The 21,833-nt window shown below is 38.7% G+C and overlaps 1 protein-coding gene across 4 annotated transcripts in view; it reads right to left on the reverse strand.

Moving 5' to 3' along the window:
* The window catches only part of TMEM131 (transmembrane protein 131), a 189,606-nt gene that overhangs the window by 24,214 nt on the left and 143,559 nt on the right, over window positions 1-21,833 (reverse strand). For all 4 annotated transcript variants that reach the window (XM_074991904.1, XM_074991913.1, XM_074991898.1 and 1 more), the window contains 16 exons: window positions 20,811-20,964; window positions 20,547-20,717; window positions 20,051-20,161; window positions 19,814-19,948; window positions 18,086-18,190; window positions 15,796-15,882; window positions 12,615-12,767; window positions 12,392-12,467; window positions 12,185-12,302; window positions 9,502-9,640; window positions 9,258-9,367; window positions 8,489-8,555; window positions 7,258-7,409; window positions 6,527-6,669; window positions 4,868-5,054; window positions 3,844-4,029 (listed from right to left, as the gene is read on the reverse strand). In XM_074991904.1, coding sequence (XP_074848005.1) covers window positions 3,844-4,029; window positions 4,868-5,054; window positions 6,527-6,669; window positions 7,258-7,409; window positions 8,489-8,555; window positions 9,258-9,367; window positions 9,502-9,640; window positions 12,185-12,302; window positions 12,392-12,467; window positions 12,615-12,767; window positions 15,796-15,882; window positions 18,086-18,190; window positions 19,814-19,948; window positions 20,051-20,161; window positions 20,547-20,717; window positions 20,811-20,964 — 2,094 coding nt within the window. The remainder of the gene's footprint in view (window positions 1-3,843; window positions 4,030-4,867; window positions 5,055-6,526; window positions 6,670-7,257; window positions 7,410-8,488; window positions 8,556-9,257; window positions 9,368-9,501; window positions 9,641-12,184; window positions 12,303-12,391; window positions 12,468-12,614; window positions 12,768-15,795; window positions 15,883-18,085; window positions 18,191-19,813; window positions 19,949-20,050; window positions 20,162-20,546; window positions 20,718-20,810; window positions 20,965-21,833) is intronic.

The raw sequence follows: 21,833 nt of genomic DNA on the forward strand, positions 1-21,833 counted from the left end.
TGGTAACCCGCTGGCAAGCTGCGAGACCTTTTCTTCACATCAACTGTGCACAGGCACAGCCCCCAGCAGCTCCCAATGGTTGCGGTTTGCTGTTCCCAGCAAGAGGAGCTGACCGAAGTGGCAGCCAGCAAGTCCCTGCGGCCTATGGCACTTCTGACTTGTTTCACTCAGCATGGCTCTCTTCTCCTCATTTCAAATTTGACAGCTTCTTGGTATTTCTACTGAGTGAAATGAAGTACCAATTCACAAAAAAAGTTTTACACCAAGATGCAATAAGAGAGTTAAGGAAATCAGATTAATCCAATGACAGAGAAACATCTCCAGATAAGTTCACTGATACTCTGTTTAAGAGGACAGAATTTTGAGCTTAGCTACTGCTTTCTGTCAAAGCAACAATGATACAGGGGTCGGGGGCGAGGAAGAAGGTATGCAGAAATGAAGGGAGGAACATAAGTTAGTATCTGATTTGATAGACAGAAAACAAAAAGTTTGAATACTTGGGTAAAAATGCCACAAGTAATTAAAATATACCAGATGGATTAAAATATCAACAGATGTCGTATGCAGATTTAATATACTATTGAATACGTGAAGCAAATAGCTACCGAGAAAAGAAGAATGCATTTGTGTGTTTACATAACTTACCCTTGCTTGGGTAAAAAAAATACCAGTTTTCTTCTTTTCTGTTGTTTACACCCTTCAATTCTTACTTTTCCCTCCCTACCTACCCCAGATGTCGCCACAAATATTAGTGTTTAAATAAGTGTTTTTCCCTTTTGATGAGTATTGAACTAGTGTCCCAGCATAAGAAATACTGTGATATTATCGGAGCAGTCTAGCCAGATGCTGCAAACCTGAAGAGCTGTCCTACTCACATTTCCTTTGCAACCACTAGTTAAATATTCATGCCTCTTTGACAGGCTCCTTAGTTCAATTTAGATCAGTGCAAAGGTGTTTAAGTACCTTCCTTTGCAATGTCTTCTGGCCAGTGGAAAGAAGGGACAAAAAAGGTGAGACATTATGGAATAGTTTGTTAACATACTTTCTGGTGCTTTGTCTTTCGAGCAGGACAGTCTTTACAGTTATTCTTCCCTTAAATAGTTGATAGCTACTTACAGCCTTTAGCTTAACAGACTGTTCACTGGGTAAGTAATATAGGTGGTATTGTTCTAACATTTGCTGTTCAAATTGTACAGTTTTCTGGAGGGTGGGGGGTTATATACTTTGTAGTGTTTTGTTTGTTTAAGTTACAAAACACAGAGCATGTCTACACTGCATTCTTCTCTTGAGAGAGGAATGTAAATAAGAGAACTCGAAAATGCAAATTAAGCGCTGATTTATAAATCTCGTGCTTCATTTGCATAACCTTGTGCGATCATATTGTCAGGAGAGATTTTTTTCAAAGAAAAGCCGTGCAGACCAGCTTCTGTCAACAGAAACCCCCATTTTCCACAGAACCCTTATTCCTGAAAAAAAATGCGATAAGGGTTCTGTTGAAAACAGGGGTTTCGTCACCAGAACCCCATCTATGTAGCTTTTTTTCAAATCTCTCCCAACGACACTATCGTGCGATATTATGCAACTGAAGCATGAGATTTGTAAATCAGCGCTTCATTTGCATTTTTAAGTTCCCTCATTTGCATTCGTGTCTCAAGAAAGGAATGTAGCATAGATGTGGCTTAACTGTCTCATCCTGTCTCCTGCTTATAAGCACAATGTAAGTACCAATGCCAGTGTGGGGACATTCTCATGGTACCGCCCTCTTGGAAGAATCCAGGGGACAAGCTGTAGCTCCGAGCACTACATATAAATGAGCTAGGGTTTATTTGATGATAGCTCAACTCATTCACTTTTCCTTTGACAAATTCCTGCGTCAGCTTCAAGCGGTGCAGGAGTAGATCAAGATAGCATGCAGCCTTTCAGATGAGATGTAACCCTTAAAGTCCTGACTACCCGTAGTTAAAGATCCTATGACTTTTTTTGTCCAGATCAAATTCTATTTTAATTTGTTGCTCTGCCTCCCTAAGGTCTCTGTATATTCTCAGTTGAAGTGGTATTCTTCATTGCCATCTGCCCTAAATTTCTACTACAGGTTGAATCTCTCTCCTCCAACTCTCTGACCTGACCTGTGCTGGATGAGAGAATTTACCAGACAATGGAGGTCAATATTGTCTAGCACATTACCAACACTACTTCTGCTTACCAGGCTCTTAGATGCCATTTAAGGGTAAATCACATCTAAACAACAGCACAGAACACAGAGCCAGGACTAATGGCTGTAAACAAACTTCATGGGACCACAGAAAATTTTACCACACCCATGATAAGTGGTTATCTGGCCAACTATAATCATGCTGGATTACGGATGTTGCCAGACCAGAGAGTTGTGGATTAGAGAGGTTTAACCTCTATTTTGTGTTGCAGTAGCACATAACAGCCACACTGGGGTCCATTCCACTAGGCAGCGTTCAAACCCATAGCAAGATAGTCCCTTCCAGGAAGAGCTTATAAGTATAAACAAAGGATGTAATGGGACAGAGAAGCATACATAGAGGTGAAGTAAGTTTGCTCAAGGTCACAGCTCAGATCAACGGCAAAGCTAGTGTAAAACCTGGATCTCCTGACCCTCAGACCAGTACCTCCCCCATTTCTTAATGGAGTCCTTACTTTGTAGTTACTAAAAGAAATGAAAATAAGTTTGTTTCCCAGTTTCACTGTATTGACACATTATTGAATGAGTATAATATAAACATAGCTTTACTTCAAAGTTTGGCATACAAATACTGAACAGGTATGGTACTGTTTATAACCTCTTTAGATATCACAAACTAATCTGAGATGGTGCAGTTCAGCCTTTGGAGTGAAATACATTTTCAATTCAAAAGCTAACGAACTCTTAGGATGGTAAGCTCAACCACATTTTCTGTAAGATTTTATGCTTCATTGTTCAGTGCACTCATGTTACTATGTAAGCTCACTAACTGATGGTAACCTATTTCAAATGTGTTACACATGACTGAATACTGCCCTTCAGGTTCCCAGAAATTCCACTATAGTATCACCAGACATCTGTCACATAAAGAAGTGGCAGAGGAATTAAATCATTCAAAAAGCATTTGCTACTAAACTTATCTAAGTCATTTGCTTCACATCTCACTAGGGTGCAGCACTGTGAAAGAGGATCTTCTCACCTCCAAAAGGAGCCAAATTTAACAGCATTGCCTCAATTCAAAACTTTGTTCAAGTCTGGCTTAATTACTGCTTAAACAATCATGCATCATCAAGGTTAACAGGGGTTCACTATTTGATCTTAACAAAAATGTTCTAGGCAAATATGTACAGCAAGAACATGACATTTGCGACTTTAATGCTCACAAATTCAATTATTCATGAGTGGCTGCCACCTTCCTGGAGCTCCAGGGCAGGGGGAGGTGGCGGTAGCTGCCACCTCCAGGGGCCCCGGGCACAGAGTGCTGGCAACCGCTGCGTGGCCGGGGCTCCAGGCAGGAGTGCTGGCAGCCACCGCTTTGCTGGGGCTCTAGGTGAATGAAATTCCCGAAATTCAACATTCGTGAGGGTTCTCAAAACACCAACCCTCGTGACTATTGCGACTTTACTGTATTGTGTTTTGCACTAGCGTTCCACAGGAAGTTAGCATTCCCAACATCATAGTATTAGTGCAAAATCCACAGTAATGTGCAGCTATTTGTTTTTAACTTTATCTTACCATAAATTTTACATCAATTACCAGATGCACTATATGCAAAAACATCTCAACTTTCTATATTGTGTGTTCATGTACAGACAACTCCATGTACATTGTACAGGTAAAGCAATGCATACCTCATTATTCCTGAGATGATTATGTACAGGGCCAGCTCCCAGTTGGGTCTGGGCAGGGCTTCTGCACATGTTGCTAACATATGATATGGAAGGGACGCATTCAATACAAATATAAATTCAGAGCCTCCTGCTGTAATAAACTTCAGTTCACGAATGACCCTGGAAGCAGTGAAATCTGGTGTAAACCTGAAAAAGTAAGTGTAAATTCTTACCACTGACCATATTTTAAAATTAAGTACACTAAGACAATGAAACAGATTACCAAAGGAGGTGGAAAGTTTGTTAGTTTAAGTCAAGATTGACTATCCTTCTACAAAGCAATGGTATAATTTCATCCCCAGTTATTGAGCTTGATGCAGGTATGATTAGGTGAAGTTCTATGGCCTGTGTTATACTAGACAATGAGTGCTCCTTTCCAGTCTTAATTTCTGTTAACTTTTAAGTATACATTAATCGATTAGTATGCAACAGAAGTATTAAATACAAGCAGGGTCCAAAGATCATTTCTGGAGCAGATGGTCCTTTTCTGCAGCCAACTACTGAGTAAAGCACCCATTACAATTTCAGTTGCTGCAGCCTCTACAAAACCTCCGAGGTTAAAATGCTGCACATTATGATAGCGCCACTCATAATCCAGAGATGGAGCCTCTTCAGAACACATTGCAATGAATCAAAACGACATGTCTAGACTCTGATATACTTGAATGAAGTTGTAGAAACAGATGGATATTAAAGCAATTCCAAGTTTACAGCAAATTGTTTTGTCGCTATCCAGTAAATACAATATAGTACTCAGCTATGAAAGCTCTTTCGTAAGTTCTTACAGTTGGATCCTCTTTTAGAGAGGAAATGAAGTTTCATAATCTTTCTATGAAGAAAATTAAGAAACAAAGCTTTAATGAAATAGAGGACTTAACATTGACTTCTTATAAGTAAAGCTTTTGTACATGCATTTTCTAATGTAAGTCTCTTCTCACATGATCACTATAAGAAAAATGGCTTCACTTCAGAAAAATGTACTTACAATATGACAATATCTTTAGAGGCATTAGCACTTAGTGCAAACTCTTGACAGTTAACAACTTTAAATCCATATCCTTCACAAGTATATCCACTGATTTCCATGGACTTCACATTAACCTGAAGCTGCCCTGTGTTCTCTACTTTGAATGTTCTTTTCAGTGTGAAATTTGGTTCTTTTAATTTCATTTCTAAAAATATACAGAATAAAGCCATTAAGATTAGGTTAAGACGGTAAGAGTGCATAGTTGTTAGTGCCATCCTCCCTTTTAGCCCAACAATGACACTAAGAAACACTGGTGTAAGAGAATGGCGGTGGCTGGTCAGAAGTCCTGACTTTCGGACAAGGTATTACAGCTGAGGTCTCTGCAAACAGTGTCTGATGGATGTTAAATAGAATAGTCATTGTCCAATTCCAGCGCATTCTGCTTCCTCACACAAAACTGGAAAACGCTAAATTTATTGAGACTAATGCTGCTTATAAGTCCATCTATGTCAAAAGCGTATATCAGTGTATGCTACTCTTTATCACTCTCTCTACTTTGCTCCTGTACTAGCAGCATTTAACTGAACTTTGTAAACACCATTTTCAGAGTGCAAAGTATGATTTGTAGGCTGAATTCTTTTCTGTCCTGGAAATAAAGCTCATGGATGGACTTCCAAGACACTGAAGAGGAATATGGACTTTTGACAGACTACAGCACTAGTGAAAAATGAATGTGAGGTATACATTTAGTGGTAGGATCTGAGTTTTCAAGTTCAGCTGAGTTTCTTACCCAATCAATCGAGAATGGTTTGTCTGACCCACATGTGTCTGGCTATCCATAAGGAAAGACCACAGATCACTGGCTGAGAGCCAACCTTCATGACTAGTCCCTGAGACCCAATTCCTCTGGAGGTATGGACATTCAACGACATCGCAGTCGTCCTACATGTAGGCCTCATAGTGTGAGCCAATAAGTGAGAGAACATCATGCCTCACGGTAGGTCCCCAATAAATATCTGGTAAGGAATTAATTCTCATACGAACTGCCCTGTGCAATCTCACTCTACTTTCCCTGTCCTTCCATACAAGCTGTTCACATTGAGGGCTTTTAAGGGATTCAGGAAGACTGTAGTGTTACTGCTTTAGTTTGACTATTCTCTCATTGAGAAACTCGGTGCCATTGTGGCAGGTTTTCTGCTACTTCTGTCTCCACTCTTTTGCTCTTAAAAATGAAGGTTATAGAGCCTCTAGTATCTATTGCTTTAAAATAAAGTAACAATGGGCAAGACCTTCCCCTCTGCATGCTCACATTTCTTCAACTTTGATCAATGACAAAATGCCTAAGACTTCCTGAAATATCAAAAATCTTGCTCTGAAATATCACTTGCATATTGAAATTCACATATTAATGTATTTTGAGAGATTCATTTCACCTGGTGCGGAGCTAGTCTACAGAAACTAAGCCACTCTGCACTGGATAGGGAAAGACAGAAGGAAATACCGAGAGAGGCATCAGACAGCAACGGTCGCTGAGCCCACAGTTATTGATGATGATGATGACAGGCATTATAAAACAAGAAAATGATATTTTCTGGCTATTGCAGATATTGGTAGTTGGGTACACCAGACAGCAACACAGTTTTTGATCAGTATAATAGGTCTTCATAGAATACTCACTTTCTGAACAATCTTTTAATAATGCTTCAGTAATTTTAAAACGTAAAGAACTTCCTGGCCCAGGAGGCTTGCCTGCAACCTTCAGGCTTTCAGTTGTTCCTTGGCCTTGTACCATTATAGCATCAATTACAGTCAAATTATTTCTGTATAACAGGGGGAAGAAAAAACATTTAGCAAAATAATTATGTCATCTACTGCACCCACAAAATATAACCTTACATCCTAGAACAGTTTTACATACATGAATCTCACTCACTTCCCATTCATAAGCATTTGCTGTTTAGGAGTTGCAACAAACAAAAGATACAATAAACTTTGGTGAAGAAAATTACCATTTACTCTTAACAAAATTTGATCATAAAACTTAGAATTGCAAAACCTGTACATATTTCTTTCAAACAGTAAACCCACTTATTTAAGCAAGAATATTTTAGAACAAATAGTGCGACAAATCCCTTCTTTCAACACAAAAGCATATATGAACTTGAAAAGAATTTAAACGTCTTAATGTTGAAAGCAGATGGGCAATACATGAATATTGGAAGATATGCATTTAATGCCACTGTAAATTGTAGTGTCACACATACAAACTAAATCCATGATTGCAAAGTCTGGATATTCTACAAGTAATCTTGAAACAATATAGACATATTAATCACAAGTAGCAAAATATGTAACTAACAGACAAATAATTCATTAATTTATATCCCATTCACAGAGGCCTACTATACCTGATGATAATTAATGATGAAATAGTCTTATTAAGAACTGGGGTGAATTTTATTTTAACAGACTTTTGCTCTCCAGGCTTTAAAATTACATTTAAAACAGAATGTCGAGATAGACCCTCTGCAAATCCTGTAGTGCTTTGCAATGGCTGAACCTTAAGACAATGAAAAATACAAATAAAACAATTTTTAATAAAGGGAATTTTGCATAGATTCCATTGAGCATTTACAAACAATATTTTCTAAATAAACTTTCACATCAAAACGTGCTTCCCAGTGAAGTTGTTTAAGTACTTCATTTGGCTAAAGTCTTTTAATTCTCTATCAGACTTAAAAAGGTAACAGAAAAAAGTTTTTTTTTTTTTTTTTTTTAAAAGTATAAATATATTCATGACAGCATCCACCTTGAACTTTAACTTAGCCTTCATGCAGCTGGTAAGATAAAAAGTCTTAAATCAATGAGAATTTGAACAGGCAAAGAGAACATGTTGCAGCTGCTATAATGCCACCACTTGAAATGCAACACTAGTTGTTGCTATTTTTAGTCTATCATAACCTTTTAATGGAAAAGCAAAAGATCTACAGCACAAAAAAAAATCCTACGTTTATTATTATCATCAAAGAAGGAAAACTGGATTACTTACCTTGACAACAAATGACAGCCACATAATACACCCAAATACCCACCTGGATTTTAAAACCCTCAGTGGACGGGGACATTGAGGGGTTTGTTTTCATGAGCATCTCTAATATTAATATTGCTACTCTGCAATTATATAGTGCTTCACATCTTCAAAAAGCAGTCTACATCTATTACATCTTCAGACCAGACTTTGAGGAAGGCAGGCTAAGCATTACTAACATAAGAGAACACAAAACTAAAATGGAAAAAATTTCTAGTGATTTTTTCCTGATATCTAGATATTACTGTAAAGAGAGCACTGATTTATGACGGGGACAGTAAAATAAGTAACTAGGTATAGCTTAGTTAAACTGACCAACTGGCAGAAGAAAGAGTAAGTGCTTATACATTAGAGGAGAACAACTGCTTAGGGGAATAGTAAGTAAAATTTAGGTAGTCAAAAAGTTCTGAAACTGAGTGAAATAACATCTGCCCCACAACCTGGGTATTTAAAACTAGCATCCAAGAATATTCTGTGTGGAATACTTGTAGACCAGGAAGGGGGGGATGAATAAAATAAACTAATAGCTATTATCCTTTTGGAATACTTACAGAGTTTCTGGAAACCTGGAATTCTAGTGTCCTCAAATTGAAATTTGTTGGCTTACTCAAATTAAACCTAAAATATAAAACATATACCTCTTACCAAATTATATTACAGTCAGATAGTATACACAGGTACAGGCAGGATTTCTCTGGTTCAGAACTCTGGTCAGGCAACATCCATGATCCAGAGAGACTGACTGTTCACCCGGAGACCTCCTGGGACGATCTGGAGGCCAGCAGAAGGGGGCAAAATTGACCTCCCCTGGTTTGGCAAACTCACTTTGGGACAAAATAAAATCTGAAGGGTGCCAGACCAGGGAGGTCCAACCTGTATTTATGCAATTCACATAATGACAATAGCATCTGTATAACACTTTAAAATAATGTATGGATTTCAATACTAATCCAATCCACTAATCTTTAATCTGGGATTAATATTAAGGTGACTGTAAGGAAGACTACACCAATAATATAGTCACTAAATTTTCTTACTGTGCTTGGTGTGTCTCTTCCCCACTCTGCATTCCAAAGCAAAAAATCAGAAGCCTTTGTTTAGCTCACCAGCTCTGCCATAAACTGATTGCTGGCAATACATGGGTACTAAAGTATCTCTACCTTTTCATTTCCCATTTCAACTACAGCTGTGAATTCTCTCTACAACACACCTGCTGTTGATACATACTGCAGTGATTCCCCCCATTTCTTCCTTCCCCCGCAGCCGGAAACATATCTGGCATCAAAGCAAGAGGAGTTGAAATATTTGAAAAATACTTGCCGCTCTATTAATGTGTCTACAAAAGCTGAAGGGTTGGAGTACAGAGCTAAAGGAAGGAACTGAACATAGACAGGTACGTCTGCAGGGTTTTCTAGAAGAATTTCTTCTTCCTAATAAAAACACAACCATGACAAAAATTCACATAAAATATTAATGGTTAATACAGTGAAGCTTTTCCAAACATTCAGACTTATTTAAAACTATGCTGTGTTACTGTAAAATGACCCTATTAACACACACTTACTGATGAGCTGTTGATATTGGTAAGTGGGAAATTTAAACGGTGTTGTGAGCTGAGTATGGACGGCCAGGCCATTTCAGCTGTGATTTTCAATATAACATCCTTCTGGAGATCAGTGTCCACTTCAAACATCGCACTCAATCTAGAAGAAAAATGATCAAATTCACCATGTGACAGTGGAATGCTGACAGCCTAAACAGCCAGGAACATTTTGTTCACTTTATATGTATTCTGTAAAATACATAATTATTTTGCAATGCATCATTCTCCAGTATTTTTTACTTTTGTAAAACACGTTTTGTAAAACATTTGTGCTTTATCTGTACTTACTGCTATTTTAGGTGTAAGAAAAAGAAAGCACAAAGGGACAACTCAACCATGCTGTCTGCGTGGTCACTCTTTCAAAGAATATTCTATGCTTTCTTGTTTTGTCACTCCCCCACCCCCCATGTTTTCTTTACTCATCAGAGTATTCTTCTGTTATGAAGGTGTTTCATGGTTGTGAGACTTCAACCACAGTGATGTAAAAAGGGAGCTGGAGTAAACAGTTACTCCTGAATCTTTTTCTGATATAGTTTGGCTTCCCGTCATGAACAGGGTCCAACAGTATTAAAAGCTCAGGAGTGGATATGCAAAGTTTATTTAAAAACATTAGCTGATCCAACTGTATTTGCAACAGCTTCAGAATCACCCCTTGGTACTTTTAGTAGAAAAGCTCCAACTAAATGTATTCCAGATAAAGTATCAGGAGTAGGCAGAAGATTTCAGTCATCCAGAAAAGCCAGCAGCATAGATGGGTTTGAGTCCATACAACCTGGCATTGGTGGAAAGTAGCTAAAGTGTATTAGAAGGAACTTAAACACTATCCAAGAAACACTGACGGAAACTTTGCCAGTGAGCAATGTATACAATGATCTAGTAACACATGCCAGTATGACAACAGAAGATGGGGTTGCATATCTTCCAGAAACATACATCGGGAATGTCCACACAACATTAAAAGAAGTGGAGGTGAAATCTGTAATAAACTGTGAACAAAAATTCAACTGTTACATGTGCAGTTTTGTCATAGACAATGCTGCAAACATGAGACGATACTCAAAGAAAAGGAACCACGCTTCTTAACATACGGGTGCAGTGCCCAGTTAGTGCACCTTTTAGCCCAAGACTTAAGTCCATCTTCTCCAAGAACAAAAGAAAATGTTGACGTTGCAAAATTTATCTGTAACAATTGTTTTGCTTCAGCTTCACTGAAGAGAGCAGAAGGATCCAAATTAATTTTCCCTCAAAATGTTCAATGGAATTGTGTGGTAGATTGTTTTGTACAATTTATTAGGAACTGGCCCATTCTCTCAAAACTTTGAAGAAAACTGATTAGATAGACAGAAGCATCTCATTCAAAGAGTAACATTGGCTTAAAATGAAACAGAGGATATGCTCAGTATACTGAAGCCTATATCCATAGCCTTAAACACACTTCAAAAATTGTTGCTGCATTGCTTATGCTGTTCAATTTGGAAGGCACTTCAGTAAATGCTGACAAAAGAAATTTAAACTGTGAGCAATAAAGTAATGAATGGGTCAAGTGGTAACTCCACTTCATCTTCTTGCGAGCATTCTTGATCCCAGATACAAAGGTAGATGCCCAACTTCTGAAAATAGTGCTGCTGCCACGGAATGGGCCCCTATTCTTTGTTTAAAGAGCACCTCTGAGTTAATTTGTTTCTTTAACTAAATATAGATGGCTTTACACATTCACTGTATCATGTAACTATGTGGAGATGCATTTTTTGGTATTCCTCTCCCTCTTCCTCAAATAATATAGCCTTTACACTAACCTGCAAAACGTAATTAATTTTGGAAGAATTCATATTTCCCTTAAAGAGTTACTCCTGGGATTTCCAAGGGATGTGCCAGGCACTGTTATTCTGTTGACATATTTCTATTGCAATATGTCACTATATCATATATATGTTAAGTCTTTGTATTTTCATAGTCTAAAACATTAATAAAATCCAAGTTAAAATGGATAGTATTACAATAAATAGTATCTGAAAGCAGTTTGCTTCCATTAACTAATCCACACAATAACCTTTCGTTACACTGAACATCTCATTCACCATTGAAAAGCAGCAACTACATGCATAAAAACATGGCAAAAGCTTAAACAGGGCACCTTAGCACCACACAGCTATTTGACTTCTTAGACATTCATTTGAGCATATTTTTAGTCACTAAAGTCATCATGCACTACAAAAACTTTTCAAAAAAGAAGCATCCCAAAATACTTTATATAAACTAAAGGATTATTTTGTTTACCACTGAAAAGTGGATCTTAGTACAGTGGTAAAGGGAGACCATCTGGATAAACAGAAACAGCAACTATTCCACACAAGCAACGAGTACCAGACATTTTAGGGATATTCCGTAGGCCGATGTTTCTTCTAATCTTCTAATTTACACAGAAAGGTGGTCAACTACAAACTCACCCTAGTAAATTTACCTAGGCCAAATGACACTCCTGAGAAACTCCGAAATTTCCGCACTTGCCAAATCTTTCAGAAAAGCAAATCTAGCAAATATTCTTTGCCCTTCTCTCTTAACACAAGAATTCCTAACTCTCTATAAACATGCAACACAAAAAGAATCAAGTGATTCACAGGCCAGAGGGCAAATATACACTCACCTATGACCTGAGTTCTCTCTGATTCCTGACCACACTCTGAACAAGTTTTCATGCAAATCCCAATCGGAATCCCATGCATCTTCTTGCATCGTTAAGCTGTGCTGAATTTTAGGTTCAGCTAAAAACCAAAAATACATACTTTTATACCTCAGTATTGAGAGGTGGGGATAATCTGATATTTCAAGTGCAAAAATTAAAATTACTTACATTTAGACAAGAAAGGCAATCCAACATAACAGTGATTCCCACACTGTAAACCAGGATCAAAATATATATTTGCTATCTGCAGAATGTACAAGAATAATTAAGTCAAGCAAGCATCCCCTGCTGACTAAACCAGACAAATTTTCAATAATTTCAAAATTACCAATGTGTTATGTTTAAAGAAAACATTCCTATTAGTACCAAGTAATATACAAAACTCTTCAACCTTTGATTTTTTTCCTGGCTCTAAATCTTCTTTATTGCTCCTTAATCTCTTGTAATAAAACCGCACATCTTCGGACAGAGAGCGTAAATGTTGTATTTTCACCTTCTGGGAGAAGGAATTCATAATATTTAAACTCTGATGAACTATTTTCCCCTAAAGGAAAGGAAAAAAAATATAGTGTATGCATTTCCCCCATTCACAGAACACAAGCCATCAGAAATCATTTACACACAGAGGATTTACTTAGCATTTTGGGGGGTCTGTACAGTTTTTGATTCTTCCTTCTCACTTCCTCCCAGATATTCTCCTCTCCCACCATATCACACTACTGCGCCCAGAACCACCCAAAGTATTTTGAGGAGGGTTAGTAAGGTGGAAGTCTATGAAAAACAGATGGTACACAGAAAAAAAAATTGAAATTCCAAGTTTTTCTACCAGCTGACCCTTCATCCATGAAGCAGGTAAGTAACATTTCATCATTTTAAAGCAGAAGAGTTCGGTGACTCGTGCAAGTGCAATTTACAGAGCTCTGATTACAATGCTTGTGCCCCATGTTCTCCAGCCTATGTCTATTCCACCATTGCATGCTGGCACTCATTGAGATACTCCCTCTTCTGTCCAAAAGCCATCACAGATGCTCAGTAGGGGGCTGCCTTAGCTGGAAATTGTGAAAGCTATCATGGCCATTGCTAGCAGTACAGATGTTCCCCCTAGGATTAGAAATGCACATCCATCCCTCCGTCAGATAAAATCTGAGATTTCCCTTTATATATCTGAATGCCAGAGCTGGGGTAAGATGTAAGGGTGAGGCACAGCTCTGGACCTGCAAGTCCCAAGGATGGCTGTATGCTCAAGGAATTCTTGAAGAGTCCCAAACTAGAATAATATTTTTCAAAAAGTGAATGAAGGGATTTTTTACTGCATGGCTTTGTCCTGATGACTAGACAATCCATAGGAGGTAGAAATTACTGTGTCAGTGTCCCTGCATGGAGTACTGCAAATAGACCCAACTTCTATTAATGGGCAGTTTGGCAAAAAACTTTTAAAAAAAAAAAAAAACAAAAAACACAAAATGCTGTTTTATACTATATAGCGATTAACAACAAGAAGAGACTATATAGCTGCATTATCCCTTTGGGAACTGAAATTGCGATTTCCATTCTTTACTCAACCTCACACCATTATAATAAAGCCCCATTGCATTGACAGCCCCTCAAACTACATCCATTTGCCTTTCTGACCATCTCTCCTCTGTGATCTTCCTCACTTCTCATTTTTTGTATTCCCTTCCCTTATGATTCTCCATTCCCTTTGGTTTCCTATTTGTCAAAAGTCTACAGGCTGTTCACACTGGGCGATCATCCATTGACAGCTTACAGCTGGGCCAGGTTGCATGTGATCTCATGTTTGTGCTGAGTGCCATGGAGCAGAGAAGAGAAAATGTAGTTAATGGGCTGCTACCCGACCCGCAGCTCTTTACAAAACCTGCGGTTTCTGGAGCTCAGTGCATGAAGATTGCTGCAGCAGCAGAAGTGAAAGATGGGCAGATCTCCACAAACAGTCACTGCGTATCTACTCAGGGATTAAAGTGGATCCAGGATCATACAGCTTCCTTGCCCCACTATTCCTTAACTGTACCACATGCCCCCTTGGGAAAGGGACCCATCTCTAGCCTAAATACTTCACTAATTTTGTAGCTCAACTACAAAATAATACTCTTATGGTGCTCCCATGGGTGGGCCTGAGGATCACTCACTTTTCATTCAGGCCCACCCATTGTCAGGGAGAGGGACCGGGGCCAACACCGCCCTGCTCAGTGCTCTGGCAGGGGAGCACGGTGAGGGACTGGGACTTATCTCCTGCTCCTTCCCCAGCTTATTGTCCACCCACCCACACTCAGGCCCCTCTGCTATGCCACTACAATACCCTGAGACAAACCTGAGTAGCTTTGATTTCAACATAGATAAACGCAAAATACTGTCATTTGAAAACAATCACAACTATTTATATAAAAAGATGGGTATAAAGTAGGTGTTACTGCTCATGAGGGAGACCTTGAACTTGTGGATAGTTCTCTGAAAACTTTCATGTAAATGTGTAATGGTAGTCAAAAAAGTAAACAGGATATTGGAAATAATTAAGAAAGGGATAGGTAAGACAACAGAAAATATCATATTGCTCCCATATAAATCCATGGTACACGCATCTTGAATACTGGTATACTGGAATTGGAAAAAGGTCAAAAAAGGGCAACAAAAATGATTAGGTGTATGGTACAGTTTCTGTATGAGGAGAGATTAATAAGATCGGAACTTTTCAGCTTACAACAGAAATGGCTGGGACGCAAGACATGAGAGAGGTACGTAAAATCAGGACTGGTGTGGAGAAAGTAAATAAGTGTTATATAGTACTTCTTGTAAATAAAGCATGAGGAAGGTTACAACATGAAATTAATAGGCAGCGGGTTTAAAATAACCAAAACATTATTTCTTCATATAATGCACAGCCAATCTGTGGAATTCTCTGCCAGAGGAAAATGTGAAGACCAAGACTATAACAAGATTCAAAAAAGGATTAGATAAAGTCATGGAAGATAGGTCCATCAACGTTATTAGCCAAGATAGGCATGGATGGTGTCCCTGGCCTCTTTTTGCCAGAAGCTGGGAAAGGGCGGCAGGGGGTGGACCATTTCATGAGTCTCTGTTCTGTTCACTCCCTCTGGGGCACCTGGCACTGGTTACTGTCAGAAGACAGGATACTGAGCTAGATGTACCTTTGGTCTGACCATTCTTGTGGTCATAGCCTCTCTTTTGAAGGTTACAGATTTCTATAGATATAGCTGATATAATCAGAGGCCTTTCTCCTGTTCCTGGCAATAATGCAGTGGGAACGATGCAGAAAAACAGCTACATCAAAACGAAGTTCAATAGAGCCAAGTTTGAGACAGGAGTCAATCGCCAAGATCTATTCAAGTGATACAATAAAAGCGGAGTTGAGGCGAGTGTCACGCCCAACATCTGGGGAGATGGCTTCTGTACTGCTAGTCAATAAAACCTTAAGAACGATCTCCACAGGACCTTGCAGCACAGCAATGTACAAAGTCATAAAGCAAATCAAAAGAAGTTAACCCTGAAAAATGTCAGGAGAAAAAAGGTAAAATATTGTAAACAAAATATCTTACTGGAAAGGAAGGCGGAAGGTGAATATGTTTAGGGGAGCAAGTCAGTGAACCCACAGCAATTACAGCCTTCACAGGAACTGTCAAAATCTGAAACAACAAGAGAAATATAGTAATATACAATCCCCAAGTGGACCCTCTATAGGTGACTCCTGCTCTACCTTTTATTTCTGTTCCTAATTACACCAACACACTTTCTAAAGTTCTCTTATTTATGTTACATATTTACATATAATAAAGACAACATACTTGCAACAACAAAATGACAACCATATCTGTAAAGTTTAATGGCAAGGATGGTTATCTGAAAGTCTCAATCAATATTTTGATTCCTTTACCAACTTTCTAAAAGAAAATTCCTGGAATACAGAGTTAATTGGAAAAAAAATAACACAATTTTCTTAATCACACTCAATACATCACTGTACAGACCAGGGTGAGCAAGCTTCCTTTGCAAGGCACCCTTTTTTATCCCTGCAACTAGCAGGACCCCTCAGTCTGCTGGAAGTGACACACCACACTCCCTCAGCAGTAGCTGAGGCCACAGCGATTACACTGTTCCCCTCTTATGAAATTTCATACCCCCCACAGGGATGTGCCTCCCACTTTGTACATCTCTGTTTTAGGCAGAGTGGAGAAGGCCAGCAGCCCCCTTCCACCCATCAGTCTGCCAGGGCCTCCACTTCAAGCCCCAGTGTTACATCCGAGGGTCTATGTCCTTTTCGCTAACGAAAGTCAGTTTCACTCTTGCAGGTTGCAGAGAAAAGCCTGAAAAAGTGACCATCGGATCATGAGGCCACCCTGTGTTTTTGTTACAATGCCTGCTGGGGAGCGTTAGCCACTCTGCTTGCAGCATAAGCAGCCTGAAGACAACAGACCCAGACAAGTCTGCAGTTCAGGGGCTCCAGGCAGCTGGTGACAGAGCCAGCAGTCCTGGTGCAAGGTACATACCAGCCCCTCCTACGGCCCAGCTGGTGCCAAGCCCAGCACATGAGAGCTAGGCTGCTCTTGCAGGAAGCAGAAGCCTGGCATGGAGCAAGAGGGAGGTGAAAACTTCAGCAGACAGGCGGGTCCAGAAGCAGAGCATCCCTGGGCACAGGCTGCACAACTTGGGACAGACTCTTTCTGAGGCAGGAAACACTCCCCCGTCAGCTCGCTTGGCTGCAACAGCTGAAAGATGCAGGGGAAGCAGCAGGAAGCGGCAGCACTGACATGCCCCAGCTTAACACCAGGGGAGATGTTAATGAAGTTGCTGGCTCTGCCTGCCAGTAGTGCTTACACTTATCACTTTCAAGCAAACGGGCAACAGATGCAAGAGAGGTCACAAATGCTTAAAGCGCATGGGAGAATATCCTCTGCCACCGTGACTGGGTAAGCCAATCGTGCTGTGCCCCCCTTATAAAATGCCATGCCCCCTCAAGGGGGTGTGCCCCCCACTTTGCAGACACCTGGTATAGAAAACTCCATGTAAGGAAGAATGAAGTGTACAAGCAATTTACAAACATCCTGATGGTGAGCTATTTTAACAACAAAGGTTGTTAAAATTAAAGCAGTTCCATTAGATACATTAAGGTTATGCCTCTTATTTGAAGAGATTACAGTGCATCTTCTTCTGTGGATAGTTACACTAAAGACCAAAAATTTCATGAAGCAAAGTAACTTTTTATTACCTCTCTCCAACAACAGTACAACTCCATATTATGAGCTAATAGCACATTCTAAACAACAAAAGGAAATGCTACACATTTTCACAAAAATCTGAGAAATTTTGCTTTCACACATACGATTGACAAGTACATTAAGATGTCATCACAATGCATGATGTTAAAAGACGCATGCAATGATGCACTGATTATTCAACACATGCCTCAATATACTGGGAATCACCTGAAGTATCACTTAATAGACTGAAGCAGATTCCAGAAGCAAAGTGGAAAGCAGAGTCAAATTTGCTTTTTTAAAAATCCTTTCAGTACTACTGTGAACCACTGTGACATATACTTTATGTAGCATTTTATCCACAGAGATCCAGACATGCTGTAAACGGAACTGTTATGACTTCATACTTGGTTACTGATGTGATTTGTTGCCTAATTTACGGTAAATAATTATTGCACCAATATAGCAACCACTTCTGACAATTAACATCATGGTCAACTAAAAAACCTTAAAGTATGGCAAAAAGTACCAATCCACAGTAGGATAAAGTGTATTTTACTCAACAGCTGAAATGTAACATTTAAGTCATCTTATCTATAGCAACACCACTGTCATAAGGGGGCAATAAGTATACCTCATAATCACTTGTGATTTGTATGGCTCCATCATGTATTCCTTCAAGTTCTTTTGCTGTTAGTATTACTCTGAACACAGCATAATAACCAGATGCTAATATTACCTGTAAGTGATAGAAACAAACATTGATTCATTTATATTTCATGCCATATTTTCCCAATACATTTAAATAGAAATGTCACAAACATACATACCTACAAACCGAGTTCTATATATCAACACAAAAATCTGTTTAAATTACATACATTAGCTGCAAAACAACTGTTCTTTCAACTTAATATTCTGACTAAATTCCTCAGCCCAGGGAGGTTTATACCTAACCTTGTTTGCAAGCTATCATGAACATTTACTGTTACCTAGATTAATATTTCTAAAGTTTCCCTTTATAAGGCCTAACTGTCCAAAACAGAATAGAGCTTATCAAAATGTTAGGACATTTTGGGACTCTGATACTCCGATACACTGAAACTCCTGCTAAACAGAAAAAACATACTAGCATAACTCCCGACACCTCCTATAACATTTTATCATGACAGAGGGCACAATGTATTATTTAAGTATGTTAAGAACAGCAGAACCAAGCTTGAGATTCCTGGCTACCATGCCCTAATGTTAATAATGGTAGTATGATACGATACTGTAAGCAGCAGCAGTGATATTGGGTTCACAGTTAAACCCTGCAAGTGGCCTGTAAAAATAAAATATAAAAATAACCCTTCCTGTCAATTGTCCATCCACATCAGAAGACAAACAAGACGCCAGACTCTGTTTAATTAGGTCATAACTTTACTCTCTTCTCCCCAGTTGCAGCAAGTGAGCCTTTATGACCTTTCTCTTCCTACTAGCCAGATAAAGACCCACTGACATAAAGGTTGCCGCAGGAACATCAAGTAAACAAATACATCGAGAGGTTGAGCCCATCTTTGTGCCTCCATATGTACCATTTGTATTTCATAAGAGCACCTGAAAAACTAGACTAAAACCTACTGCTATTTGCTTAAATCAGGGGTGTACAAAGTGGAGGGTGGGCCCCCTTGGGCAGGGCATGACATTTCATAAGTGGGGTGCAGCACAATTGGCTGCTGGGTCTCAGACTCATCCATCTCATTAAAAATGTTGAAATATGTGACTTTTATGTATGTGCATTCACATTTATATGCCCATTAATAAACCTTTTACATTCTACATAGTTATTTTCTTACACATGTTGAAAGGTTTTTTTTCTTCATATGAATATAACTGAAATTGCCATGGGGTTGGATTACCTTAGACAGAGGTGCATATGTGTGGGGGGGGGGGGACACAGGAAGATTGAGGGGGGCCCTGACATAAAAAGTTTGCTCACTCTGGGCTTTAAATTACTCTCACATCCTTGAGCAGCTTTTCTGAATGGCTAGTTCACAAAGTTCATTTAGGTCTAGAAAGTGACTGGGGAAATTACTATGCAAAGATGCAGGAAGCATGCATACCAAGAGTTGACTTTCTGAACATTTTAGTTTAGAAACTCACCAACCTATTAATTGTACCCTTAGACTACAGTTACCCCACATATGAACAAATATATTTTACCTTCTATTCAAAACATGCTACCTTCCTCATTATACAGCTAATATTTTAATGAAAGAAAGTTACACTTAAGTCACTCATTGCTATATTATTTATCATCATTTATAAGCGTTCTATATGCAGCTCTTAACTAAGGACTCAAGAAGAAGGGTTTACTTACTGAAGATTGATCAGATACACTAGTGTTTTCTAATTCTGGAAGGTTGGTAATTATTGTGGTTCTATTGCCTTTTTCAGTAACCAGGAGTTCTACAGTCAAGCCATCCCCTATAACATGCCAGCTTTTTATAGCCAGCTTAAAAAAAAAGCGACAAAGATGACAATGACAGTCTCAGCAATGGAATAGATGCTAAACTGTATTGCAGCAAACAGGAATTTAAAATATGTTGAAGCTTACCTCAATGGGATTACTATTGATGATTGCAAATAAAATACTAGCAGTTTCTGTGGCACTCAGTATGCCAAAATCTATGAAACGTTCCTCGAGTTTGGGAGGTAATACAAAGTACTAGAGAGATTAAGAAAGGCATTACAGGTGCTCTTCAAAATACACATTGCATTCAGAATCATTCACTAGCAAATACATTAATAAGTGAAAGCAATAAGAACTGTGATTATGCTTTAACCTATACATAAACTAAAATTACATAATAGAGAATAAGTGGAAAAATGAGGTAAAATCCCACCACATTAACCCAATTCCCAACAAATTATTTAGTATATAGAGAATCTTGTGGGGAAAGGCACAGTAAAATGTAGTTCACTTTTTTTGTTTATAAATCATTTCAAATCACAAAGGAACTGAATATCTATCACTGAGAAAGACCAATGAAATCAAATTAGTATGATGTATTTTTTTGCCCTACTGTGAAATTTCAAGGAAATATACTTACATCTAAAAAACCTGTGTATGCTCGCACAGGTAGTTGAAATTTAGAAGCATTGGTAATAAGTAAAATATTGTCGTCTATGTGAACAGATGATGTGGAAGGCATAAAATGAAGTGTAAAAATATACATAGATTCAGTAGGTGGGATCAAGACTGGTTTGCTGAAGTTCTGGACCTAAATTAGTGAAGAAATGAGACCCATGTTAAAATGTGATATACTGCAGTTAATTTAAATATTAGGCAAAGAGTTGATTGGAACTGGGCTTACTTTAAACACTGTTTTTACTTGTTCTGGTAACACAATATCATGAATGAGGACTGCAAAACGAAATGTGTTTGTAAGATAGATTGGCCTTTCCACAGAGTCAGCAGGACTGTCTCGGATGTGAAACAACGTAGCAGCATGGTCAAACCCTAAATACCTATTTAAAAAGAAAAATGTTTCAAAAACTTAAGACTTGTCTCAAAAATAATCTCCTGTGCTCTTTGCCTCCCAAAGACTAAAAGCAGTGAACCCACACAACAGTAATGTATACAGACCCTCTACTTCAGCACACTGTGAGCGCTGAATATCTGATTATCACAAATGAATGAGATTGGACGTTAACATGCTGAAATGACTTGAAAAATGAAGCCGGGGTGAAAAAAATTTTAAAAGGTATACATTAATGGAACTATTAAACAAAATTAATGGATGTAATGATGTAAGTTTTTTTTTTTTTTTGGATAAGGAAGATCTTGTTCTACATGTTTGCTACTGAACTCCAACAACAAACTCTTGTTTGCTGTATGAGAACTAACAAGTCTTAATTACAGGGCAATTCCTCAGCTGAATCATCAGTACAAAGCAAACTTGAAGTAGCCCTGATAAATTTTTAGAGGGCTGCTTAAAATTTTGTTAAGTACTAACTTGGTAAAACTGTATTTTCTCTACTCTTGGTTTAGGTGACATTAGCAGGGGAATCCACGCACAAAACAATAATTGTTTCAATGTTTTAGATCTCCTGTTCCTAAACTTTGGCAAACCGACGACTCCCATTTTCATTTTAAAATGTTCACATATCCCTAAGCTAACTTCTAATTTTCCCTAAAGGTTGCTCAACCCGTCACTCAGCCCCAATATCCCACCACACACTCCACCTCTTCTCAACCCTGCTGTACCCTCACAGAACCCCAGAAGCCCCTGGATGTGCCCCCCCCCCCCCCCGCGCCTTTGAGAACAGCCACTTTAGAATAGAAAAACAAGTGACTGTTTCAGAATGCAAACATGTGACATACACAGTTGTAAGCC

This window comes from Carettochelys insculpta, chromosome 1 (genome assembly GCF_033958435.1).
Source record: "Carettochelys insculpta isolate YL-2023 chromosome 1, ASM3395843v1, whole genome shotgun sequence".
Lineage (NCBI taxonomy): Eukaryota > Metazoa > Chordata > Testudines > Carettochelyidae > Carettochelys > Carettochelys insculpta.